Source organism: Mixophyes fleayi, chromosome 3, assembly GCF_038048845.1.
Source record: "Mixophyes fleayi isolate aMixFle1 chromosome 3, aMixFle1.hap1, whole genome shotgun sequence".
In the NCBI taxonomy this organism is placed as follows: Eukaryota; Metazoa; Chordata; class Amphibia; order Anura; family Limnodynastidae; genus Mixophyes; species Mixophyes fleayi.
Window position 1 is genome coordinate 299,405,119 of NC_134404.1, and position 22,704 is coordinate 299,427,822.

At 37.8% G+C, this 22,704-nt stretch overlaps 2 protein-coding genes across 3 annotated transcripts in view; one reads left to right on the forward strand and one right to left on the reverse strand.

Annotated features, from left to right (window-relative positions):
* Window positions 1-391: 391 nt before the first annotated feature.
* Window positions 392-16,900, reverse strand: LOC142144726 (uncharacterized). The gene is made up of 8 exons (XM_075203867.1): window positions 16,721-16,900; window positions 14,092-14,463; window positions 10,081-10,212; window positions 6,901-7,059; window positions 6,694-6,809; window positions 6,030-6,135; window positions 3,658-3,786; window positions 392-1,052 (listed from the first exon to the last, which is right to left on the reverse strand). The coding sequence occupies exons 2-8, from the start codon at window positions 14,353-14,355 to the stop codon at window positions 1,002-1,004; spliced, it is 957 nt and encodes a 318-aa protein (XP_075059968.1). The 5' UTR covers window positions 14,356-14,463; window positions 16,721-16,900; the 3' UTR covers window positions 392-1,001.
* Window positions 16,901-17,016: 116 nt separating this feature from the next.
* Window positions 17,017-22,704, forward strand: part of SANBR (SANT and BTB domain regulator of CSR) — a 43,803-nt gene continuing 38,115 nt past the window's right edge. Inside the window, exons 1-3 of one of the 2 annotated variants that reach the window (XM_075203863.1) lie at window positions 17,017-17,192; window positions 22,152-22,299; window positions 22,546-22,700. In XM_075203863.1, the coding sequence (XP_075059964.1) occupies window positions 22,551-22,700 (150 nt within the window). In that variant the 5' untranslated portion in view covers window positions 17,017-17,192; window positions 22,152-22,299; window positions 22,546-22,550. Of the gene's footprint in view, window positions 17,193-22,151; window positions 22,300-22,545; window positions 22,701-22,704 lie in introns of those variants that run through there. The other variant, XM_075203864.1, reaches the window with a different exon arrangement.

Below are 22,704 nucleotides of genomic sequence, written 5' to 3' on the forward strand. Positions count from 1 at the left end.
TGATATATGTTTCATAATATCCCAGTGTGGCTTCCTGCTGGGTTTGTTTTTTTTTTTTTCATTCACGTAAGATGACACAATTTATTATTTGGAAGCCACTGTGTGATAGTACAGTATAGATAAACCTTTCTACATAATATAATGAATGATAACAGAGAACACTATCAAGTACTCAGCTGCATACCGTGTGTAAAAACAATATCAAACATCTTATGTTTTTTCATGAGATGAGAGTTTAAGAAAGAAAACAGACACAAAGATTCTAGGAATCCCCAACTGAATCCAATGTGCTAAAAGGTACTGGAGGGCTCAACTTTCACAATCTGCAATGGTTCCCCAATGATAATAACCACATTTCCCAAGGAAGGATTGCAGACACTATTTACGAGCAAATAAGTACAAATTTTATTGCTGCATTTACTACTTTTCATACCGCTTTGAGTTTATGGAATGAAAACATATTTTCTTTTATAGTAATACATCTTTGAAATAGGCTAGTATTTTACATGTTCAACCTAATTATGGAAGTTATTCTTAAAAAACATAATGGGTCTGATTCATTAAGGAACTTAAGTAAGAAAACTTACTCAAATTCTTGCATAAGTTTTCTGGACCAAACCATGTTGCAATACAAGGGGTGTAAATTAGTTTATTATTTTGCATATAAGTTAAATACTGGCTGTTTTTTCATGTAGCACACAAATACCAACTTTAAATTTCAGCGTACAAATAAGCTATCAAGTATGTGTGTGCTGGATGAAAAAAAACAGCCAGTATTTAACTTATGTGCAAAACGATAAACTAATTTGCACCATTTGCATTGCAACATGGTTTTGTCCAGAAAACTTACTCAATGTTTTGCCTAAATTCCTTAATGAATCATACCCAATATGTTTATCTTGTCATAGTAATTCTTCTAATGAGATAACAATCCCAGTGAAAGAAGCAATATATAATATTGAGTAAGGAAAATCCATAGAACATGGTAAGGCTTTTGCTGGTTATTTAAGCTTCCTGCTGTTCTTAGCCACAAGTATTTTCTGTAATTTCTCCTAAAGAAAAATAAGCAGGTGATAAATTAATTGATCAGATAAACCAGGTGTCCTGACAAACAAGAAAAGGTGAAGCAGTATAATATATTTCATTCAGCATTAGTTCCCTTCTGACTGACAATACGATTAGGTGCACATGGACTTTATTTTATATTTTAAGAGTAATGGCCAAGATGCAAATGGGAGGGAGTAGAAGCATAAACAATAGTGTTTTCATAATCTAACATGATCAGTGTGGACATGACATTAAAGCCCTACAAATAAAGATCCACAAACAAATAATCCAGGTAACTAGTACTGATCGCAGAATGCCTAGACATGTCCTGACAGAAGCTGATACTCCCCGACAGGACATTGGTACATACCTGCCAAGATGGTGGCCAGGCAACGTGATTTAACTTAGGATGCAGATTCCCTGGCGCAAGTGGCGGAGGTTTGATTGTGATCTGAGTGTGCCGTGGTAAGTGTGTCCGCTAAGGCACGAAATCAGAAGGGATGTAAATATGCAATAACTTGTATTTTTGCAATGTAGAAAAATAAACACCAGTGCACTGAATAGTGAAACAGGTACAAGCGAGTCCAAATAACAGATGCTGAACTGGATATTGTCCAAACAAGGGTCAAATTAACATCCTGTAGATAGGATCATCTATCACTGACCTAAAAACAATGAAATGATACAAAAGTCCATGTTCGCTTGATCAAACGGCCTTAAAGCCTAAATATCCTTATAAGGTGGAGAATTGATGTACCGTAATGGTAGCAGTGTGCAGATGCTGGGTACACTTAGCTGGAGCACCCGTGAGAGATGCACAGAGGAGTCTCACCTATAGTGAGGGTGTGCCGGCTTGTAAAGTTCAGGACGGGGCTGTCTGTAGAACTAAGCTTCGTTCGGGTGCTTGCCCGGTCCAGAGGTTGCCGTCCCACTTTTGTTTTTATGATTGCCCGGGAGTCTCTTGGAAGATCGGCATCCAAGGGAGCCATAGCAGGCGGTCCTTAGTCCTTCCATAGTAGCAGATAGTGGAAAGTTGCCCGATGTTAAATAAAATCAAAGGTGAATGCTGCATATATTATTGTTGAATGTTCTCAGTCCCAGGTATATAATAAACTCCTTGGTTAAGTCCAATGTACTGACAGTGAGTATTGTTGACCTCATGGTCATGTATAACTGCAACAAGCACGTAGATGGAAAGTGTGAAGTGTATATATGGTCTGCAAACTCCTCAGATTGGGGATTAGCAGGTCAGACTGCTAAAGCCAAATCAAAGAATGGAAATGCAGGTGGATTTGTTGTAGGTATAGAAACATATACGGCTGAACTTAAGTGTAGTGTTTAGAGGCACTGGGTCATGGTAAGTGAATATGCCTATGTACATACTGTTATAGTGGATTAGTACATAGGGCCATGGTTGGAGATATCTTCTAAGTGCAGCGTTGCATGAAGTGCTAGAGAAGGCATGGGAGAGACATACATGTGAGTAGTAAGATTAAAGAAATCTGTTAATCTCAAACTCGATGTTGAGGCCATTGGGTGATAGGGTCTTGAGGTTATAAATCCATTTGGTCTCAATCTGTGATATGAGTTTAATAAAGTCCCCTCCCCGCCAAGGTTTTTTAACCTTACAGATCCCTAGGAAGTGTAATTGGGAGCGGTCGTGTTCACGGTGTTTGACAAAGTGGTCGGGAACACTTTGGGTTCTGAGCTGATTCTTAATATTCCTCAAATGCTCAGCATTTTGGTCACAAGTTTCCTGATTGTTCTACCCACATATTGGTAGCCGCAGGGCATTGCAGGAGGTATATTACACCTGCTGTGTCACAGGCGAGTCTGTCTATAATTTTGAAGCTTTCTTCAATGGTGTTGGATTTGAAAGGGATTTAACTTGCTGAAACCAGAGAGTCAGTGATAGACCCCTGGTTCCAGTGCTGTACTCAGAAACCATTTAATTTGGTTTCTGAACACCAGATTACTATGTGTCAAAGTGTAGAAATTATATTACTACATTGGCGTTGCCACAGAAATCTGGTGAAGTCAGTAACATTTCTGGGACTTCCTCCATAAAGGGGGTGACCGTATCGGAACAAGGACAGCCAACCCAGCTATACCCTTTAGTTCACTGACATAGCATTAGGTCAATATAACGAGTTATTTATTGCTACAAATGTGCAGGAGGACATGGATCAGGTCCCCCTACCCTAAAAAGGACCCTCCAAATATAAAAGTTACAGAAAAATTTAAAATATAACTAAACAATAAATAAAAACTGGTCACCCAACTCTTCAGATTTGTCACCCATTATCTGTCGTTACAAGATAAATGTAATTTTTAAATTTTTATCCAACAACTCTGAATCATATAACCACTTACACCCACCATGCGGATTTCTACACATAGATGCATTGTATCAACAGAAGAAAATGCTTCTAAGACTAAAACTGGATACCTTTGTCTCTGGGCCCTGTAAATACATCAGATATTTTACAAAGTACAAACATTTGGTATCCCCATCCTCATAAGAACTAGCTGAGTACATTTCTAGAGTTACACTAATTACCTAAAAGTAGTTTGGGGTAAAAATAATGGAAATAAAGCTTAATGACATACTTGTTCCTGGAGCTGACTTCCAAATCTTTTGCACACTGATTGCAGCTCCTCAATTGTCCTGTTCTTTAGTTTTAGCTGTAACCTACTATCTTCCAGAGCGGACGACAGTGATTTGCACTGTTCACATTCCTGTGAGAAGACATTCAATACATTTTTAAGCTAAATAAGCTTATTCCACTAATTTACTAACAACAACATTTCATTTCCTCAGACACGTCAACCTGGAAAATTTGTATTTTGGAAACAATATTCTTATAATTACAGATTCTGTTTTCCCTAACAGGCCTGGTTAATGCTGGGAACACGGACCTTAGTTTCCAAGAATGATTCAAACAGACAAAATAGAAACAGACTAAGCAAACATCAGATACTATAGGTGTCCCAGTCTTGTTTAAAAAATATGGAAGCCCTAATTAAAATCCATCATTAAAATCCATGCATGAATTGAGAGAGTATAGCAACCTGCTAGCTAGTTCTTTAGAGAGGAAATTTCACCTGGTACATTTAACCACATAATGCCTTATTTAGCTCTAAGTATTTTCACTCGATCATGGGTCCATCTGGAAGCTACGTTCATTTGTATTAGTCATACTTGCCAACTCTCCCGGAATGTCTGGGAGAGCTGGCAAATCTCCCGCATCCCGCAATTGCAGGGCTAAAATGTCGCGATTTGCGGTGAATTGCGCCATTTTGGCCCCGCCCCTGCAACAAAACGGCATATTTGACACAGGGGCATGGCCAAAAATAACGCGCTTCACCATGCCCCCACCCCCTCCCGCCCTCTAGACACGCCCCTCTCCTGGGTACAACTTGCCAAAGGTAGGCATGTATGGTATTAGTCAAGTATAATCATGCACATGGGCAAAGGGAGTCTACCTGAAAGTGTGTGAGCTGGGAAATTCACTATGAAGAATTTAACATAAAAGTTAAAATAAAGGACCACCATAGAGGCTGTCCAAAAGATTACACCCTCAATAAACAGCCATAGCTGCCTAGCGTATTTACAGTCAGCAACACACTACTGGGTCTGAAATGCATGGTGAATACAAACATCTTTTGGCTGCATCAAGGTTAGTAAAAATCCCCATTATTCTGCTAGTTAAAGAAAGAGAAGAACACTATATAAAATAAAAAACTTTGCACATTAATTTAAAATAAATAATTTATAAGGTTTCCACATAAGGGGATACCCGTGATTAAACTGTAAAATATTTCTCATGTGACTATAAAAAAAGAAAGATTTATATTTACAAACTGAGTTCTGTTTTTTGGCAATTGTTACTAAAAAAATTCCTAAAGAGCAAATTACCAAACTTCAAAGTTCTACCTCTAGTAGAGGGTTATATTCCCAGGATCGTAGATATAATTGTGACAGACATCTGACTAGGCATACCGTCTCTATATCTACATACATATAATTGAATGTCTGATTAACAAATTTAGAACAAGTTTATCCACAGCCTTAATATACTGTTTTGAGGAAACATACCGTAGATTCATAGATGCCTTGTAGTAGATAACAACCACAGGTCAGTCTAAACAGTTACTTACTATTATAAATCTTTACTATGTCATAGGAAAAATACTATTGATTTATAGGTGAATATTTGGTTTACACTGCAAATGATTTTGACTCAGTACTGCCATATATTTGCTTTTTTACTACTATACAAGAACAAGGTATTTTTATCAACTTTTACCCCAAACCATACACTGGCATTGTACATGTAGTATATGTAGGGAAACAATAGCTACTTTAAAGCTAGATACACACTACAGAGTTTTCACCCGATTATCGTGCCAATCACACAATAAACGACTGATAGGTCCGATATCACATTAGTGTGTAGGCTCCCATGTTTATCGTTCTAAGGCACATTGTGTTGTTTGATTTGATTTTAGAACAGGACTAAAAATCTCTATAAACGATGGAGAGCAAATTCTGCAGTGTGTAGGCAGATTACCATAGAGTTTACAGACGATTATTTCAGCAGATGGTTATGACAGATGAAGAGCACAGATCTGAAGATAAATCGTGAGAACTCATGTAAGTGTGTACGCAGGAATCAACATGCTGGTCGGGTTTTTCAGTCGTTGGTAAAATCGTTAAAGATATCACATCGGGAGAAATTTTCTGTAGTGTGTACCTATCTTAAATGTAGCTTCAGATTAGCTTGACTTGCCTACTATAATCCCTAAAAATCTTTTAGAGTAGGGTTTTCTTGGTGGGAATGGGAGCAGCCTTCCTCTAGTGATTTAATGGTGTAGCTGGAACATGAAATTGACTGATCTATTTAAAGGTATCAGAATACCCACAGCACTGAAATACCGATAGTAATAAGAGTGATGATACAGTATCGTGATGATCTTACATGTTTTGAATGGTTATCTCTTTTCAACTGTGTTCTAAGAAACTGAGCTTCCTCTGCTAATCGACTCAATTCCTTCTGGAGTTCTTCCATCTGCTTCTGATGTTCCCTGAATTGTGGTAGTGATACACAAATAAGCAGGGATTTTACATCTTTATGATCATAGACTTCAGGCAGCATGTTAAGCTGGCTGCACACAATGCAATATTGGTTGATTAATTTGACCACATTGGCTCCTAAACAATTCTCAATACTGATCAAAATCGGTTTCTATTATGTCACAGAATATCAGGTGTGGATAATCACCAGGTTGAACAATGATCCCCATCAAGGATAAGATCAGGAAATTGATGGGGGTTTCCGAATTTAGCACCAAAATGTCAATACTTCATGTATATTCATGCCACAAAAAAGAGTTACTGCAAGTGCTTGTGCAATACTAGATATGGTAGTGCAACAGTTTCGCTCTAATGTGAAGTCTAGTCTTGAGGGTGGATTCCCAGCACCTGTTATCCTGCTCCCCTTACCTCTGTCCATCACCATGTGTTTGGGGCTATTCAACATGGGTGTGCAGGAGCTCATACATACAATTACCACCTCTCTGTTACAGATGTGTCACAAACATCACTGAATATGTGAGGCATACAATCTGTTGTGGTTATTGTACCAGGACTTGTCTTTGAAAAGTTCAGAGAGCTGAAGCTTCAGTTTATTAATCTTTTCATCCCTGATGCTCATCTCTCTTTGGCTCTGCTCCCGAAGTGATGCCAAGGTATCTTCATACTTCATAACAGAGGAAATATGGCATTTTAATTTATGTTTGCAAAGAGAAACTTTAAAATCATGCATAAAGCTAAGTCACCATTATACGCACCTGACTCTGCAGTTCTCGGTTTACTTTTTCATAATGCAGCCTACTTTCATCCAGAAGCTGTTCTTTGATTTCCACTAATCTCTGGCTTCTCTCCAGGCACTTTCTGGTTGTTTCATGGCTGTGTATTTCAAGTTCGATGTCTTTGGTAAACTGCAGCGTCTGCAAAGAAACAAATCTAAGCCAGCTACACACTAGTGAGAGTAGCAGCCTTGTTGATTAAACATCCAATAAGGGTCATAAAAACATCAGACATTGCCTTGCAGGAGATAAAGAATTTTATTTACTAACATGGGTGCAAAGTTGTAGAGTCCATTAGTAACACTCTAGTGCAGTAGTGGGCAACATGATCTACTGTAGAGTCCCACATTGCCCTTAGGGAGAACATCCGCTCACGTGAGATCAGAGAGCCAATCTAAAGTATTCATATAATTCAAACATTAGGTTACCTTATGGCTGTATAATCATGCTGGTGAGAGACGGACCTGCTAGATAAGACTGTGTGAGTTCACTATGTGTAATCAATATCACTAAAAAGAGGACAAAAAGGCAAAATTACTTTTGCAGGTGGGCCACATATGACAACTTTAAGGGTCACATGCAATACAGGTCCATCAGTTGCCCACCACTGTTCAAATGCAAATTACACAAATGTAAACTGTCTAATTGCAAAAGGTTACTGTTCTGTGCCACTTTTCACCTGTTTGTATATAACTCCTAACACTATACACTGTGTATATTTTTAATTATGTGTACAGTACACATAACTAAAATTACACAAACATAAGCATAAACCATCCACTAGTGCCTGTTAAGAATACCATTTGTTTTAGAATTAACAAAATAAATAATAATAATTAAAAAAAAACAAAAAACAACTTTACATAAGCAATGAACAAAATAAAAGCAACAAAACATAGTAGTACGAGTGGGGATAGCTATTGAAAATGTAATTTTCTAGCTTTTATTATTTTATTAACATTACATGCTCCTTTCTTCTGAGGCAAGTGTAATGTAGAAAAATTAACTATACTACATAAAATAAACTCGGTGTAATCTTAAATATAGGATTACAAAAATAATCTTGTAATTATCATTTAGTCCAAAAGAGTAGATGGTTTTCAATAGATACATCCAAATTTCCTTTTGGAAGATTTTTTTCTGCTCAATAGAAAAAATAGGAGATAAACATTGAGTGGCTTTCTACATTATTCTTATTATTTCTAATATGTTCTTGTATTCGCAACTTTGATACCTTTTCATGTTTTTTCCAACATATTTAAGTCCAGATGTACACTCTAATAAATATACCACTGGAGTTGTGATACAGTTCATAAAATGTTTGATTTTGAAGGTGTTTTATTTATTAGTCAGTGAATGATTTCTTATTTGAGCTAATACATTTACAATGGCTACATTTGTAGAAACTCATTATCCGTTTACAAATTTCCGTGTATTTCTTAGCATGCTTGTTGACATGTCCTTCACATTTATTCCCTTCTTAAATACAATATCAGGTTTTTTGAAAGGCAGGATCCTAAAATAAGATCCATAATCAGGATATTTAGATGATTTTTGAACACTTTCCTGATGATCCTCATAGATAAATTGTGTAATGAATTATATATTCGTAATTCATCCCTGTTCACCAGTTTTCTTTTATTTAAAGCTTTCTTAATAAATGTAACGTGGTAGTCTATCTTTAAATCTGTCAGCATAAAAGTCAATAATTAGTCTTCACATATTACGTTATTACCTGTCTGTCTTAATTTGGCAGGAAAAGGAATGTTATTTTTCCATTTCTTTAAATGACTACTTCCAAAGTCGAGGTAGCTACTAGTATCCACTGTTTAACTGTATGACCTGGATTACCTTCTGGAACTAGGTCAAGAAATGATATTACGTGGGTATGGGATTTATGAGTACATTTAAGATTATAAACATTATTGATGATATGTTGCATAAAAATCATTAAAAACCTCAAGAGTACCATTCTAAAGTCTTAAAATATCATCAATGTAACACTGAAAAAGAAAACCATACAGGTCTCAAAATGTTGCTACCATATATGGAATAAATTATCATAAATTTTTTCTGCATTCCCTGAGTGTCACCTGTTTTTTACTATCAATGTAACAGTAATATAAAATAATATACTCAAAAAATATTCAATTATATATTTACATTCCCAAAAGTAGGTTTCCAAAATTAGGTGGGAAGACGGGCCCCATAGCAGTCCCACACGTTTAAGGACAAAAATGTAAACTAATTGGGCCTGATTCAATAAGGAAAGTAAGCCAAAAAAAATGATTATGTTTCGCCTGTACAAAACCATGTTACAATGCAAGGGGTGCAAATGAGTTTACTATTTTGCACATAAATACTGTCTGTTTTGTCATGTAGCACACAAATACTTGATAGCTTTATTTGTACACTAAAAATTAAAGTTGATCTAGAACATGCCTTACCGCAACTATAAATCTGCAATCACATTTTAAATTTGCTTTCCCCTCCAATGCAACATAGTTTTGCCAAGGTTCAAAGTTACTCATTTTTTTTGCTTTACTTTCCTTAATGAATTAGACCCAATGTGTTCAAGAATAAAATAAATAAATATTAATTCACAAATAAAATCCTCATTGGCCCCATCTAATGTTCATCTGTATCAAGAGATTATTTAAAGATCCCTTCCTATCTAAAAGTAGCTACATCAGTTTAAAGTAAATACAACTGCATAAATGTATTTTGCAAAAAGTACATGTTTCGGTTACTGTTGATATCCTTTATAAGTCCAGTGAACAGAACCAAGCAGTTTTAACCTATAGAGAATGAATTGATACAGGCACATTAGATGGGATCTACAAATAAGCTTATTTACTTATACATTTAGTATGACTACAACTATATCTATACAGTGCACTTCATCTTAATTAAATAGTCATCTTTTAGATGCTAAATTATTTAGCATATGGGAAAAGAACAGATACAGAGTACTGAAGCCAGTCACTAAAACAAAGGAAGTAATATAAATAAATCATGAAACCAGGGGATTGCCAAGGAAAAAAATCCAGGGACAATTCTTCAAATCCTGAGATTGTCCCAAAAAGTCAGGGACAGGAAATACCACCATAAAATGTTAAAGCATCATTTTAACATATTTTGAAATCGGTAATGATGTTATACCTTAGTCTTAATGGTTGTATTTAGCTCAATCACCATATGCTCTTTTTCTTTTAGAGATGATTTCAGAAAGTGATTTTCCTTTTTTAAAGCTTCTATTTTTGAGAGAAACAAACTTTCCTCATCAGACGACACCTAGGATGAAAAACAAATGTGCTTTTTAATAGCCATACAAAGCGTATATGTTATGGAAAACATACATTGTTCTTTCAACTTTTTTAAACCTTTATTTCAACAGCTTTACAAGAGCATATTTCCTTGCGCACACACACATTCACTGAAACAGTTCAGTATATTTTTTGTATATTTTTTATACAGACCTTTTTTTTTTATATATTCAAAAACAGATTAGAAACATAACATACAGATTATCTTTTAATGCTGGGCGAACTTGCTATCATCAGGTTGCCCATTGAGTCCAATTTCTTTATGCTTAATGTTAAACAACAAATTCATGTTTGCAATAGCATGGCTAATTGCATGGTTTGCTGTTGAATCATTGTAAATATACAAGGTCATGGTGAGAACCACAATTTACACTGAAGACAGATGCTGCCAATAATATTTAATTAAAAAAAGTAATTTAATTTTAAAATAATGAAACAGTAAATTGTCTGGGTTGGTTTCCGTTACAACAGGAAAACCAGGGGGTAAATGTATTAACATGCGGGTTCTTCAACACCCGCGAGTTCAGCGTCTTCGGAGATTAAATTTAAAGCGGCGCTGCCTTGTAAAGGGAAACTTCCCTTTACAAGGCAGCGCCGCTTTAAATTTAATCGCCGAAGACGCTGAACTCGCGGGTGTTGAAGAACCCGCATGTTAATACATTTACCCCCAGGAGTATGGAGTCCCCTTGCCATAGTGAAAACCAGCCCTAGCCCCCACCCAGAGGCTAAAGCCCTACACTAAAAAATACTGGGACTCATTCCGACTCCCCTGGGCTGTCAGGGACAAGTAAATAAACAAAACTGGGACCCCTGTATGCCAACTAAATCCGGTATAACGGACAGAGGGCCCTAAAACCTTAACAAGAAAAGAAGATTTTGATTGTTAATAATGTGAAGTGGTAAACTAGAGTTATGGAGGGTGTTTAATTCAATTAAACATTACTTTAAAATTTTGTGTGTTTCTGTACTCTTTTTTTCCCCATAAATTAAAAAATTAAAAGAAAAAAAGAAATAATAAAGCGACTTATTCAGGCCCTTGTTAAGAAGAGTCACATGTCAACTTTCTAGGAGCCTTCTGATTGTCTGATCTTTAAAGTGGAAGCAGCCCCATGCTGTCAACCTATATGGGTGACTTGCTGTTTGTTTTACCTGGTCCCGGTTCTGCTTCTTACCATTTTGCAGTGGACTCTGACTATTCTCTGGATCTCCGTCGGCCCTGACCTATAGTCTGATATTGTTCATTGTTGTATTTCTGTCTGCCCTGACATCTGCTTGGATATAGAACCATTCCATCTTCTTTGGCCTACGTGAGTACCTGCATTTTCTTGTTAATCAGTTTACTGTATATGCTGTTTTGTGAAGCAGTACAGAACTGATTTTAACATTACTGTAATAAATGGGTGGAGAGGGCACATTTTTAGGGAATCTTCTAGCAGTGCAGAGGGGAACTTCACATACACAAAGTAATAAACGTAAATAATAATAACCTAGGCTGGTTTCCACTATAACAGAGAGACCACAAGCATGGTGACTCCAAGCTACATTGAAAACTAGTACTTTAATAGGGGGGCACCAACCTTTCTTTATTATACAGTGCAGCATCTTTAATGTACTTTATTACACAGTGCAGCATCTTACACTGAATTACAGATGCATCCAATAGTAATTAATTAAAGAAATGTAATTTAATTTAAAATCAATCAGCAGCATCTGTTGTCTAAGTTTAGATGACTGTCAATCACTAGCAAATTTCTGCTATTAGGTCATTTGTTTGTTCAGATAATACAGATTCTTTAATTTGCACTGGGACATAAACATAGTCATTTGATTCACAAAGTGCAGTAAAATGTGTTTGATTCATTTGACAAGCATAGGACGATTCTCTAATCTGGTGGCAGAAAACTGTATTGCAGGGAATTTTAATACTATGCTTTGGGGAAGATACTGTATTTGTTGCAATGCGTTTCTTTAAAACAGAAGATTAATTAAACCACCCAACACGAGAAGAGAATTTGAAGTATGGTATAGCTATAAGAACACTGTATATATAACGGAACATGAAACATACATGATGTAACAATATTAAAGGGGTAGCCCTACTCCCCAGTTCTGCAGTTTTTCACGATCTCCAACTACGACACACTATTGGCTCTCAAGTCAATGTCTCCGCCCCCGCAGTTCTCAGTTTCCCCTATAAAAAAACCCCTATTGTTTACCATGAGCAAGAGGTGTGTAATACCGCATTCATACTGCCGACCCGGCAATATAGTATATAATATAGTATATGAACCCGGGATATTGCCGGGGGACAGAGGCTCTCACAGAGAGAAATTCCCAGGAAGACCCTGTTCATACTGAACACGGGTCTGCCCGGGTCTCCATGGCAACATCGCAAGAGGAGCTCTGATTGGCTCCTCTGGTGATGTGTTTTGTTTTTTTTTTCAACTTTATAATTGTGTTTGGTGAGACCCAGGTTGAAAAACCCGGATCTCACCATTCATATAGGAAAAATATATAGGTGAGGCCGCGCTTCCTGGCGTTAAAAGATATATTTTGCTGCCATAGAGCGGAACCGATGTGGTATAAGGAGGATCCCCACCCTCTAAAATGATAGATCTAGATAGGATAAATTCGGTACCTGGGCGCATAAAAATGTATATATAAATTAGGAAGGAGATTGAAGAGAATAGTATACAAGTGAATATTTTAATTCATAAATACATTCTGGCCAGAACAACTTAAAATCACAATGTAAGTGTATAAACTTTGATACTTGCAGATTAGCAAGTGACAGGCATATATCTGGATAGTTCAAAAGTAAAAAGAAACGACCATCAATGAGCCCACAATATGAGTAGTAAGGAGTCAATGGTGAGTTTTCATCTATACGGAGCAGAGCACCGGCAGCATGACAGCCAGTATCTGAATGAATAGAGTGCGCATGTGCCCCCTCTCAAACTGCCTATTCTTACGGGGCCACGAACGACATCACCTACCCGGCATCAGAGGAGAAAAAGGAACACCCGATCGCAGGAGGAGGATACCCAAGCCTGGCTTGATCACCATATTACTCAAATGTGAGTTTTCAATGCCCTTTTTGACTTTTGATTTTCATTCGAATTGGATATGCTCGGAAGTAAGATGGACTCACCATTGACTCCTTACTACTCATATTGTGGGCTCATTGACGGCCCTTACATCTTTTAAGCAATATGTTTTAAACCAAATAACACACACCTCTTACCTGAATTGTTGGTTGTCCACCTGTGGAATCCGCTTCCTATGCTGTTGGCCTGGCTCTATGTTAGCCTCACCTCTTGCTACATCATCACACAGATTCAGATCACTGGCACAAATACCTTTCAACGTTCCAGTGTAATAACTATTGGCGCTGAGAACACTGGTAGCATGAAGCTTTGTGATGCTGCAGCAAAAGGAAAGACCTTACTGCAGCCAACTCAGAAATAAGGCCCTTAAAGCAAATTAATAAGGGACCCCCACAGTTTAGTTAGGGATGATTACTTTCAAGAATTAATGCTAAAAAAATTAAATTAGCCATTAAATAAAAGGCAACAAAAGGTGGCCAATTTTTTTCACTATTATTGTTAAATCCGTAGCTCTGAAATGTTTGCTAAGTATCTGTATTTAAAACTATTTATACCACGCATCAGCTATATACTATTAAATATGGAAAAATTGTTGTGTTGGTTAGGTCATGTACGCCATTTTATACTTATAGGAATTATATATAACTGTCGTATGTATTAACTGCACTCCAGAACTCAGCCATTAACTGCATTACTATAACAGATTCAAAGCATTACTATATGAAAAGGTAAGTTTGTACCTGAACTGATTTGCTTGCAACGCTCTTCTCTGGTTCTGTAGCTCTAACATTGCTGGGAAAACTTTTTGCCGTTGTACTGACAGGCTGATTAGCCACTGATCTGATATTTTGAATTCCCAAACCAATCCCTGCAATGCTAGGGAGACGTACTAATTTGCTTGTCCTACTTGTATGAAATGACTGGCTTCGGTGTGTCATAGTAGGACCCAGTTCTGACAGGATTCTTCCACAAACTATGGAGTTTCTTTTCAGCCTGGCTGTCATTATCACACACAGGAGACAGCGGTTACTTTTGGCGCTTGAAAGCTAAAGACTCTTCAGTTCTGTAGCCGACAGGTTAAGAAGCCATTATTGCTTAATGTGTATTTCTCACTGTGAAGATAGAAAGATTTATTATTTGAATATAGTTCACAAAATTGGTCCTAATCATCATCATCATTTATTTATATAGCGCCACTAATTCCGCAGCGCTGTACAGATAACTCACTCACATCAGTCCCTGCCCAATTGGAGCTTACAGTCTAAATTCCTTAACATACACACACAGACAGATAGCAGCTAATTAACCTACTAGTATGTTTTTGGAGTGTGGGAGGAAACCGGAGCACCCGGAGGAAACCCACGCAAACACGGGGAGAACATACAAACTCCACACAGATAAGGACATGGTCGGGAATCGAACTCATAACCCCAGTGCTGTGAGGCAAAAGTGCTAACCACTAAGCCACCGTGCTGCCCGATGACCACTGCAAACTGCAAACACAGAAAGCAGACAACCATTTTCTTTACTCAAGTCTCAGTTATGTCACTAGTTACTAGTGAATGTTTAGGCTGTATTCTTGAAATTGGTTCACCTCACAAAATGCTTCCAGTGAGTTTAGGCTATAACTCTCAATGGTCCAGATTTTGGAGGGGCATCCCGATTTGCGTACCATAAAAAAAGAAGGGGCTTAACAAGAAAGTGGGTGGAGTTTCAAACTAATTTGACCATTTATGGGTGGAATTCAGTGGAGCGGAGGGGTGTTTTGTCCAGCGTTCAGGGTAAATGTTGGGAGATATGGTGTAAGCAACAGTAGGAAAGGGTATTTAACCTGGTCTAATGAGAACATTTTATCAGCATAAGTCAATACACTGTATGCTGGTCATGGGGTATGGGGTGAACCTCATCTTTGCATACTGACCAGCAAATGAGGCTGTACTGCTTACCAACAATCAGCTGTGACTATGTATTTTATAATGTCCAGCAGATTGGACTTTACCCTGTATACGGTGCTCAATACTGGTCATCAGGCCCTGTACACTGTTCATTAGAAATACCTGCTTTGTATACTGATCATCAAGTAGTGTTTCCATGGGCAAACAATAGCTGCAGCAACACATGCAGCTGTTACATAGTCCAGAGGCATGTGGGAACTGGATCGGTCTCACGTCATCTTCCTACTGCCTAACTCAACCTGATCTCAGTACCTGCCAACTCCCTATACTTCACAGACAGTGTGTGATACTGACTGAAGTGTTATATACAGAAGAGAGAATATTATCTGGACAGCTATTAATAAATGTTGTATTGTCAATCTAAATGTAATTACAAACATAAATATAAATTAAATGTAAACATATGTTGTTTACCCTTTTAAAAATCAAATGTGACCTACTGTAGACAATGTAACGCGATTTGACGGCCACAACGCTTATGATAGATGTACAGTCATCGTGAGGGGTCTATATGCAATCAGCCAACCAGTAGCGGCTATATGGCTGCTGTTGGTCATCATCATTGTGATCACTGTGTATATCTAAATGTGCCCCTCATGCATCTATCTGTCCAATGGTAGTTCTGGAAGTTATTTTTATGACCTGGCAGCCATGTACATGTTACCACTTAACAAAAACACATTGAGCATCCTTAGGTAGCCTGTAGTTCGCTACCTCTTGTGGAACTAAGGGGCACATTTATCATTTATCGTTGAAATAGAGAAATGGTTATCAATCCTTATCGGACGGATAAGTATTGATTCATTTCTCAATTTTATCAAAACCGGAGTACAGAAACAGCAGTCCCGATAATCTGCTGTTTCTGTGAAAAAAAATCATACTTACCTGCCTCTTCGGAAGCGCTGTCTTCGGGTCTTCTCCTTACTCTTCAATTGCGCATGTCCAGTTCCAAGAACTGGACATGCGCACACAGATCCCCTCTCTGTCTCTGCAACGATAGTTGCAGAGAGAGAGCTGTGAGTGACAGGGAGGGCTCATGTGATCCCTCCACACATGCGCTGTCCAGCTCTGCTCTCCGGAGCAGAGCTGACAGCATTAGATTTCCTCAATTCGGATGATGTACGCCAGCTGCAGCTGGCGTACATTAACATGACAACGGGACTTGTTAGATTGCGGCCAGGAGCAGTCACCAATCTGTTGAATGGTGACTGCTCCCAAAAACGAAGAGGAATGCATGGATATCTGCTGCGATGCCCCCTTAATAAATTTGCGGAGGGCACTGTGGGACCTTAATTACCCGTTAAAAGCACTAGCGTGCTTTATTAAATATGCCCCTAAAAGTACAAACATGCTTTTCCAAACGAAAACTTAAGCAGACAGTTCCATGAGATCAGTAGTGCAACAGAATATCTACCTCTATGCTACATGCATGGGAGCATCTACAGGTACAAACATCTCCCTAATCCCGACGACCCCCATACACTCTCTCATATACTGGCCTTGGTGGGGACCTGGGTGTGTCCTGTTCCAGAATAACGCTGCCAGAGTCTCCGCCCTCCTCCCCCGTTGCTAAGAGACGAGCGGACGCTGAACCAGAGCCCGCTGCACTGCGGCAAGGCAACCAAGCGTGGTGCAACCGAACCCTATGTGACTCCTCGACAATCTCATTATTCTCTGCTGAATTCCTAACTGGCCGTTCTACAGCGAGCTCATCAGCGCATTACCATTGGTCAACAGCCTAAGACTCTGCAAGCTGATTGGTCAGTTGTCTTGCAGGTGTGGTAGAGCGAAATAGGTTGTTACATGAAAATCTGTCTCACCCGGCTCCTTAGTTGTTTTGTGGTCTGTCTGATGGAGGAGCTTCCCTGGGGACAGGGAGTCTGCAGGTAATTACTGGGGGAATGTCAGAGATTACGTACAGTCCCTGTAGAAGTGCATACAGAGAAGCACATATATAGTAGTCCATGCCATAGCTATACACCTAAGTTCCATGCATTGTGCATTAAAACAATACATCTGAGATGCAGCATATTGCATATTCTTTATTAGATTTATGAATAATAATCAGACAGGGAATAGGTATATAGATGCAGTATAAAAGGTATTTATAACATAAAGTGATTACATATAAAGTGTTTAAATACATCTTATAGCCAAGATACAGCACAACACAATATGTATACTATAACCTGCACACTGCATCTTGAATCATATGTAACATCTTGTATATGTAGTATAATTAAAATAAATGCAGTACAGTTCATATATATCTTTGTATTGTCAATATCCTCATGATCATCCTCATCACAATAAGACTCATTTTCCTTCATTGTTTCTATACCGTTTATGTAAATGTGAGGGAACATTATAGAATTAGTTTAGCTTTGCTACATTCATCATAATACACTGCACAGAGTATAAGGCAGGGCTATTGCTATCTGTATTATATTTAATATAGTAATGCAAAATTAATTCATTGATGTTTGTTTATTAGTATTATAATCACATGCAGCATATTTTGGGGAAAACACAATGTATTTATGTCCTGTTTATGTACTGTAAGTAAGTATAAACCTCTTCTGACTTAAAAGTTGGTAATATATATCCAATATTAAATAGTAAATAAATAGTAATAAATAGTAGACAACTGACATTATTATAAGTATGTATACCAAAGATTGGCAGCAACTTCAAGAGTGAAACCGAACATAAAATGTGATGGGTCAAACACTGAAATATGGACATAAAAAAAGAGATGCTGGGGTCGTCCAAAGTTTGTAACTATGAAAAACTCAAAATTTAAGATGAACCACTTTGGTCCATAGGGTTAATAATGCATGTTTATTAGTTTCAGTATCTCACCATTAAGCAGAAGCATTCACTGAAAGCATAATTATTAAACAACAAATAAGGTGGTTGTCAAGCAAAACTTTTAATGACCCCTCTTAAAATATCTATAATGTAATGAAAAAAGGGGAACAATGACAAAACACCACAATAATAGTGGCCGTATTAGACAATAGCAATAAGGAACCAAGCATATTTACTTATAATTCTCCAGGCTGTCCATTGCAAATGTTAATTAGGGTAACTTTCAAACTGCAGAGGACCCTTGTGGTTCCACTTGTTGGGTGGAGAGGAGATTGATGTTGTCCTTAGGACTCCTTTGCCAGCAAATCCAGATTTGTGGAAGACATCATAGTTTGACCTAATGCAGCAAAATAAATGAAAGTCTGTGACCAACAATATTCTGTTTTCAGAGCTTTAGAAAGCTGGAGTTTTGGATTTGTTGAGCTAATGTAGTTAGAGTGATCAGCTTTTAGAGTAATCCTAGGCTACGGAAAGGCGATGGGTTGTTCTTGTGGTAAAGTTTTAAGTGCCTGCTGTGTATTTTCAGGGGGATTGTAATGGGACTATTTAAAAAGGATTAAAAAAGTGGATTATTCTCATTTCATTTTATTCACAGTTTACCTCATCTAAAAGTGCCAACTTCATGTCCGTGATGACCAGCCCAAAAAATTGAACCTATCTTATTCTGTTATCAGTACTTATCGTCAACGTGAAATGCTGATACAAAAATGTAATAGTCTCTTAATAAGTCATCATTATCATCAGCTATTTATATAGCGCCACTAATGCTGCAGTGCTGTACAGAGAACTCACATCAGTCTCTGCCCCATTGGCGCTTACAGTCTAAATTCCCTAACACAGAGACACAGACAGAGAGACTAGGGTCAATTTGGTATCGGACAATTAACCTACTAGTATGTTTTTGGAGCGTGAGAGAAACCGGAGCACCCGGAGGAAACAAACGCAAACACGGGGAGAACATACAAACTCCACACAGATAAGGCCATGTTCGGGAATTGAACTCATGAACCCAGTGCTGTGAGGCAGAAGTGCTACTAGAAGACTTGTTACTTACATTATAATGAGATCTTCAGTAAAACATAGAAAATGGCGAGTTAGCCTTTAAAGAGGACATTAATTTTTTGGGGAAACCACCTTATTTGTGTGGACTTGATGTATAGTTGATAAGTGTTTTTTACGTGGTGTTAATGTATTCTTTACCATAGGAATCTTGAGCTTTTTGGATTTAGGTTTATGTATATTTTATTAATATATGTATGACTTGTATAAAGGTATGCATCTGTACATTTATATGGTCGACATAGCTCCTTTGTAACGTCTTTTACACAAAGCGGTTAGTTGTCATTATACCAGCAAAGTCATGATTGTGCTAATGTCTGCATGGCTTCGTCTCTAAAACATTTTTTTTATTTTCTGTTCCTGAATAAATTTCAATTCGTTACAAAGGATGAGGTTAAGGGGGATTGGAAAGTGTTCTTTGATTTGCAAAATGTGTCAAAGCCTTGATTTACAGCAATTTCAGAGGTTTCTGTCTAAATAAATTTAAATGGCACTGAAATCATAGAAATGTCATTTGAAGTTTAGGCAACACCCCCTTACCAAAAGTTAAAGGGGTTCTCTGGTCAAATTGAAATAAATAATTTTTTTAATAACTTATATTTCCCAATCCCAGCCTGAGAGAGTAGTATTCAGATGCTGCACTGCTCAGCCGCCAACATTTAGTCAACCATTCCTGATGCACTGTAATCTGATAGCACATTATAGTGGACCCTATCTCTATATCATGCTATTATATATAGAACGTTAGTGTGCACCCTGATCTGTAGGCCCATATAATATGATGCCATGCTGACTGAGAGTCAATACACCACTTCATTAACACTGGAATCACTGGCCAGGTAATTAGACATAAAATATTTACATTATGGAGGATAGATTATAAAGAGCTGGGGTGTAAGGAAATGTTTTTTAATTACTAGAGACCCTTTTAAAGGGGTTGCTGTATGCTCTAGGGAGCGCTGCACAGTTGAACAGTGACATACGTTATGAGACAGGGTTTAATCACAGTGCAGAGACAGCTCCCCCACCCATAGCATGCTATTGTCTGGGCTTCCTCTGTCACTCAGTTTTCTTTCATAGTCTCCAGCTTGCCACCTGCTGGGTTGACTGATAGGAATGGCTGGAAACATACACAGTGAGAAGGTGGAAACGGAAATCCACATAGAGACATTTAGCTGGCACTTCTAGCTGAAACACACAGCAATGCCTACAGCATGAACCCTTAGCATTCTATTCATAATGTTTTATTTTTATTTTTTGCCTTTACAGCGTCCTTAATTAGGGTCAATCAAGCACTGCATTTAAAAAAACGAGACAAAAAGTGTTTGAAATGTGCAAATAGCTTTTGCAGGTCAGTAAGTTTTCCATTTTTGCCTTGGTGGTTGTGTTTGGAGTTGAGGTGTGTCATTCCGTAGTCCAGTGGGGATTCTTTGATCTGTATAAGGAGACAAAATGTGTGTGTGTGTGTGTGTGTGTGTGTTAAGGAATAGTGAGTGCTTACCTATTGTGGTGTCAGTCACCTCCCTTGGTACACTATTGGTAGCATGTAGAGGGAGGTATCTATGATAAGATAAAGAAGGTTAGTAGTTTTGAATGTTTGTAGCTCTGTGAATAGGATTGGAGACTGATCTTAGTAGAGCGGTGGGTGTTAGCTCTTGTTTTGTTTATAGCTGTAAATGTTTTTAGATAATTGGGGGACTATAGCACTTTTTCTATGATTGGGATGTTTATAGCAATCTGAGGTCACTGCAGTGTAGCTGTGTGTGATGTTTAAAGCTCAGTTGTAATTACTTGGGGAAAAATAAATATAGATTCTGTCCAGTAGGGGGTGGTGTTATGGTAGGTACTTGAGCAGGTAGTACTATTCAGTTATGCATGTAGATAGCTAGCCCTTAGAAGGGCCTTTGTTTTTGCGTATGGAGAGCAGGAGGGGTGGGTTCAGTTTGGGATGAGTCTTATTGCAGCACTTTGCAGGAAACAAATACCCAGGAATAGGGCGCCTGTTTCCTGATCTGGCTTCCAGATATTCTTAGGGTGCAGGTAAGTGATAACCAACATGTGTCGTCCTGGTTATAGAGTGGGATGCCTGAAGAAGTCCTATAACTGGGTCAAAGTGTGTTTGATACCACTTACCTGCACCCTCAGAACACCAGGAAGCAGGATATTTGTTTTCAGCAGTATAATGTGTCCTACAAATCTATATATGTATCTTGCAAAGTAAATTACATTACTGTCATTTCTCAGAAATGCCTTGCTCTAAGGTTATTGCTTGGTCATTGTTCGGTTGTTGGAGAACAATTCAGCAGACAATTCCGTATGAGTGTACATCTGGAAAGTCTGAAGGGAGAAGGATACCTTATAATCATGATATTGCATGCATATATATATATATATATATATATATATATATCTCCTCTTTTCATGTTATTGGTGTTATCAGAATAGAGCATCATCCTTTTATTTTTATTTTCTAAAATCCTTTTTCTCATGTTTTGTAGAAGACTAGTTCAAACAGTTTCATGCCAATATATACATGGTCGGCAGAGTAGTAAATCTGTCAGTTATTCACATCCTGGGGTGAATTAATTGGGTTGCATGAATTTCATCTGCATTGAAGACCTTCATTTACCCTAAATAACTGACATATTCACACTTGGATTATTTTTGTATAATGCTTTTTAGCTGAAGGCTGCTTAGCTATGGCAAAAATTAGCATTTTAATTAATCCAGCAGCAGCTTTCTGGTGTTCATGTGGACTTGCTTTTCCTGCATTGCAGCTCTGTTGGCAGCTAAAGGGTTAGGCACGCCTGGCAGCATTTGTGTTATCCAGGCACACCAGCATTGCCATCCTGTCACTACATTATATATGAGCTCTAATTGGAATTAAACCGTTTCTGCCCTTTTTCACATCCCAGGCTTGTAGAGGCAGAGCTCGTTTGATTGGATGAAGCATCTCATCCTCTCCTGTCTGCAGCACCAAAGCTTCACATCCTTCCTCCTGCTCACTGCAGGGACATTGTGCTATCAAGCTTCCTGCAACACCGCACCTTCTTTTCTACACAGGTAACCTTTTTAGAAGAAACAATCCAATTTCAAGTCTTTTGCTCAATCTTCTGTTTTCCGTACTAACAGTCTTTCTTTTTTTCTGATAAAGAGCCAACATATTCAATGTAATGGTATTAATATTAGTAGTAGTAGTAGTAGTATTAAAAGTAAGATAATCCTACTAATTTGACCTTTTGCTATTCTTTATTTTTTTTATTACAATTTACATTTTTTTTTTTTTTTATTATTTTTTTTCCCCATCAGACAAGATGAGTCGAGGATATTCAGAAAACAATAACTTCCCCTATGACAATAACCAGATGGTTTTGGATATGATTCTGTATTCACTGGTGGGTGTCCCTCAGCCAATTAATTGGGACAGTGTTGCGCGGCTGGTTCCAGGATATACATCTAAAGAGGTAA

Bases quoted from the DNA above. Each gene is read 5' to 3' on its own strand.
- LOC142144726 (XM_075203867.1), bottom strand. From the start codon at position 14,355: ATGACAGCCAGGCTGAAAAGAAACTCCATAGTTTGTGGAAGAATCCTG. The intron at 10,213-14,091 runs GTACAAACTTAC...TTTTCATCCTAG, and splicing joins TTGCAAGCAAATCAGTTCAG to GTGTCGTCTGATGAGGAAAG. The intron at 6,136-6,693 runs GTACAATAACCA...ACCACAATTCAG, and splicing joins CTTTTCAAAGACAAGTCCTG to GGAACATCAGAAGCAGATGG.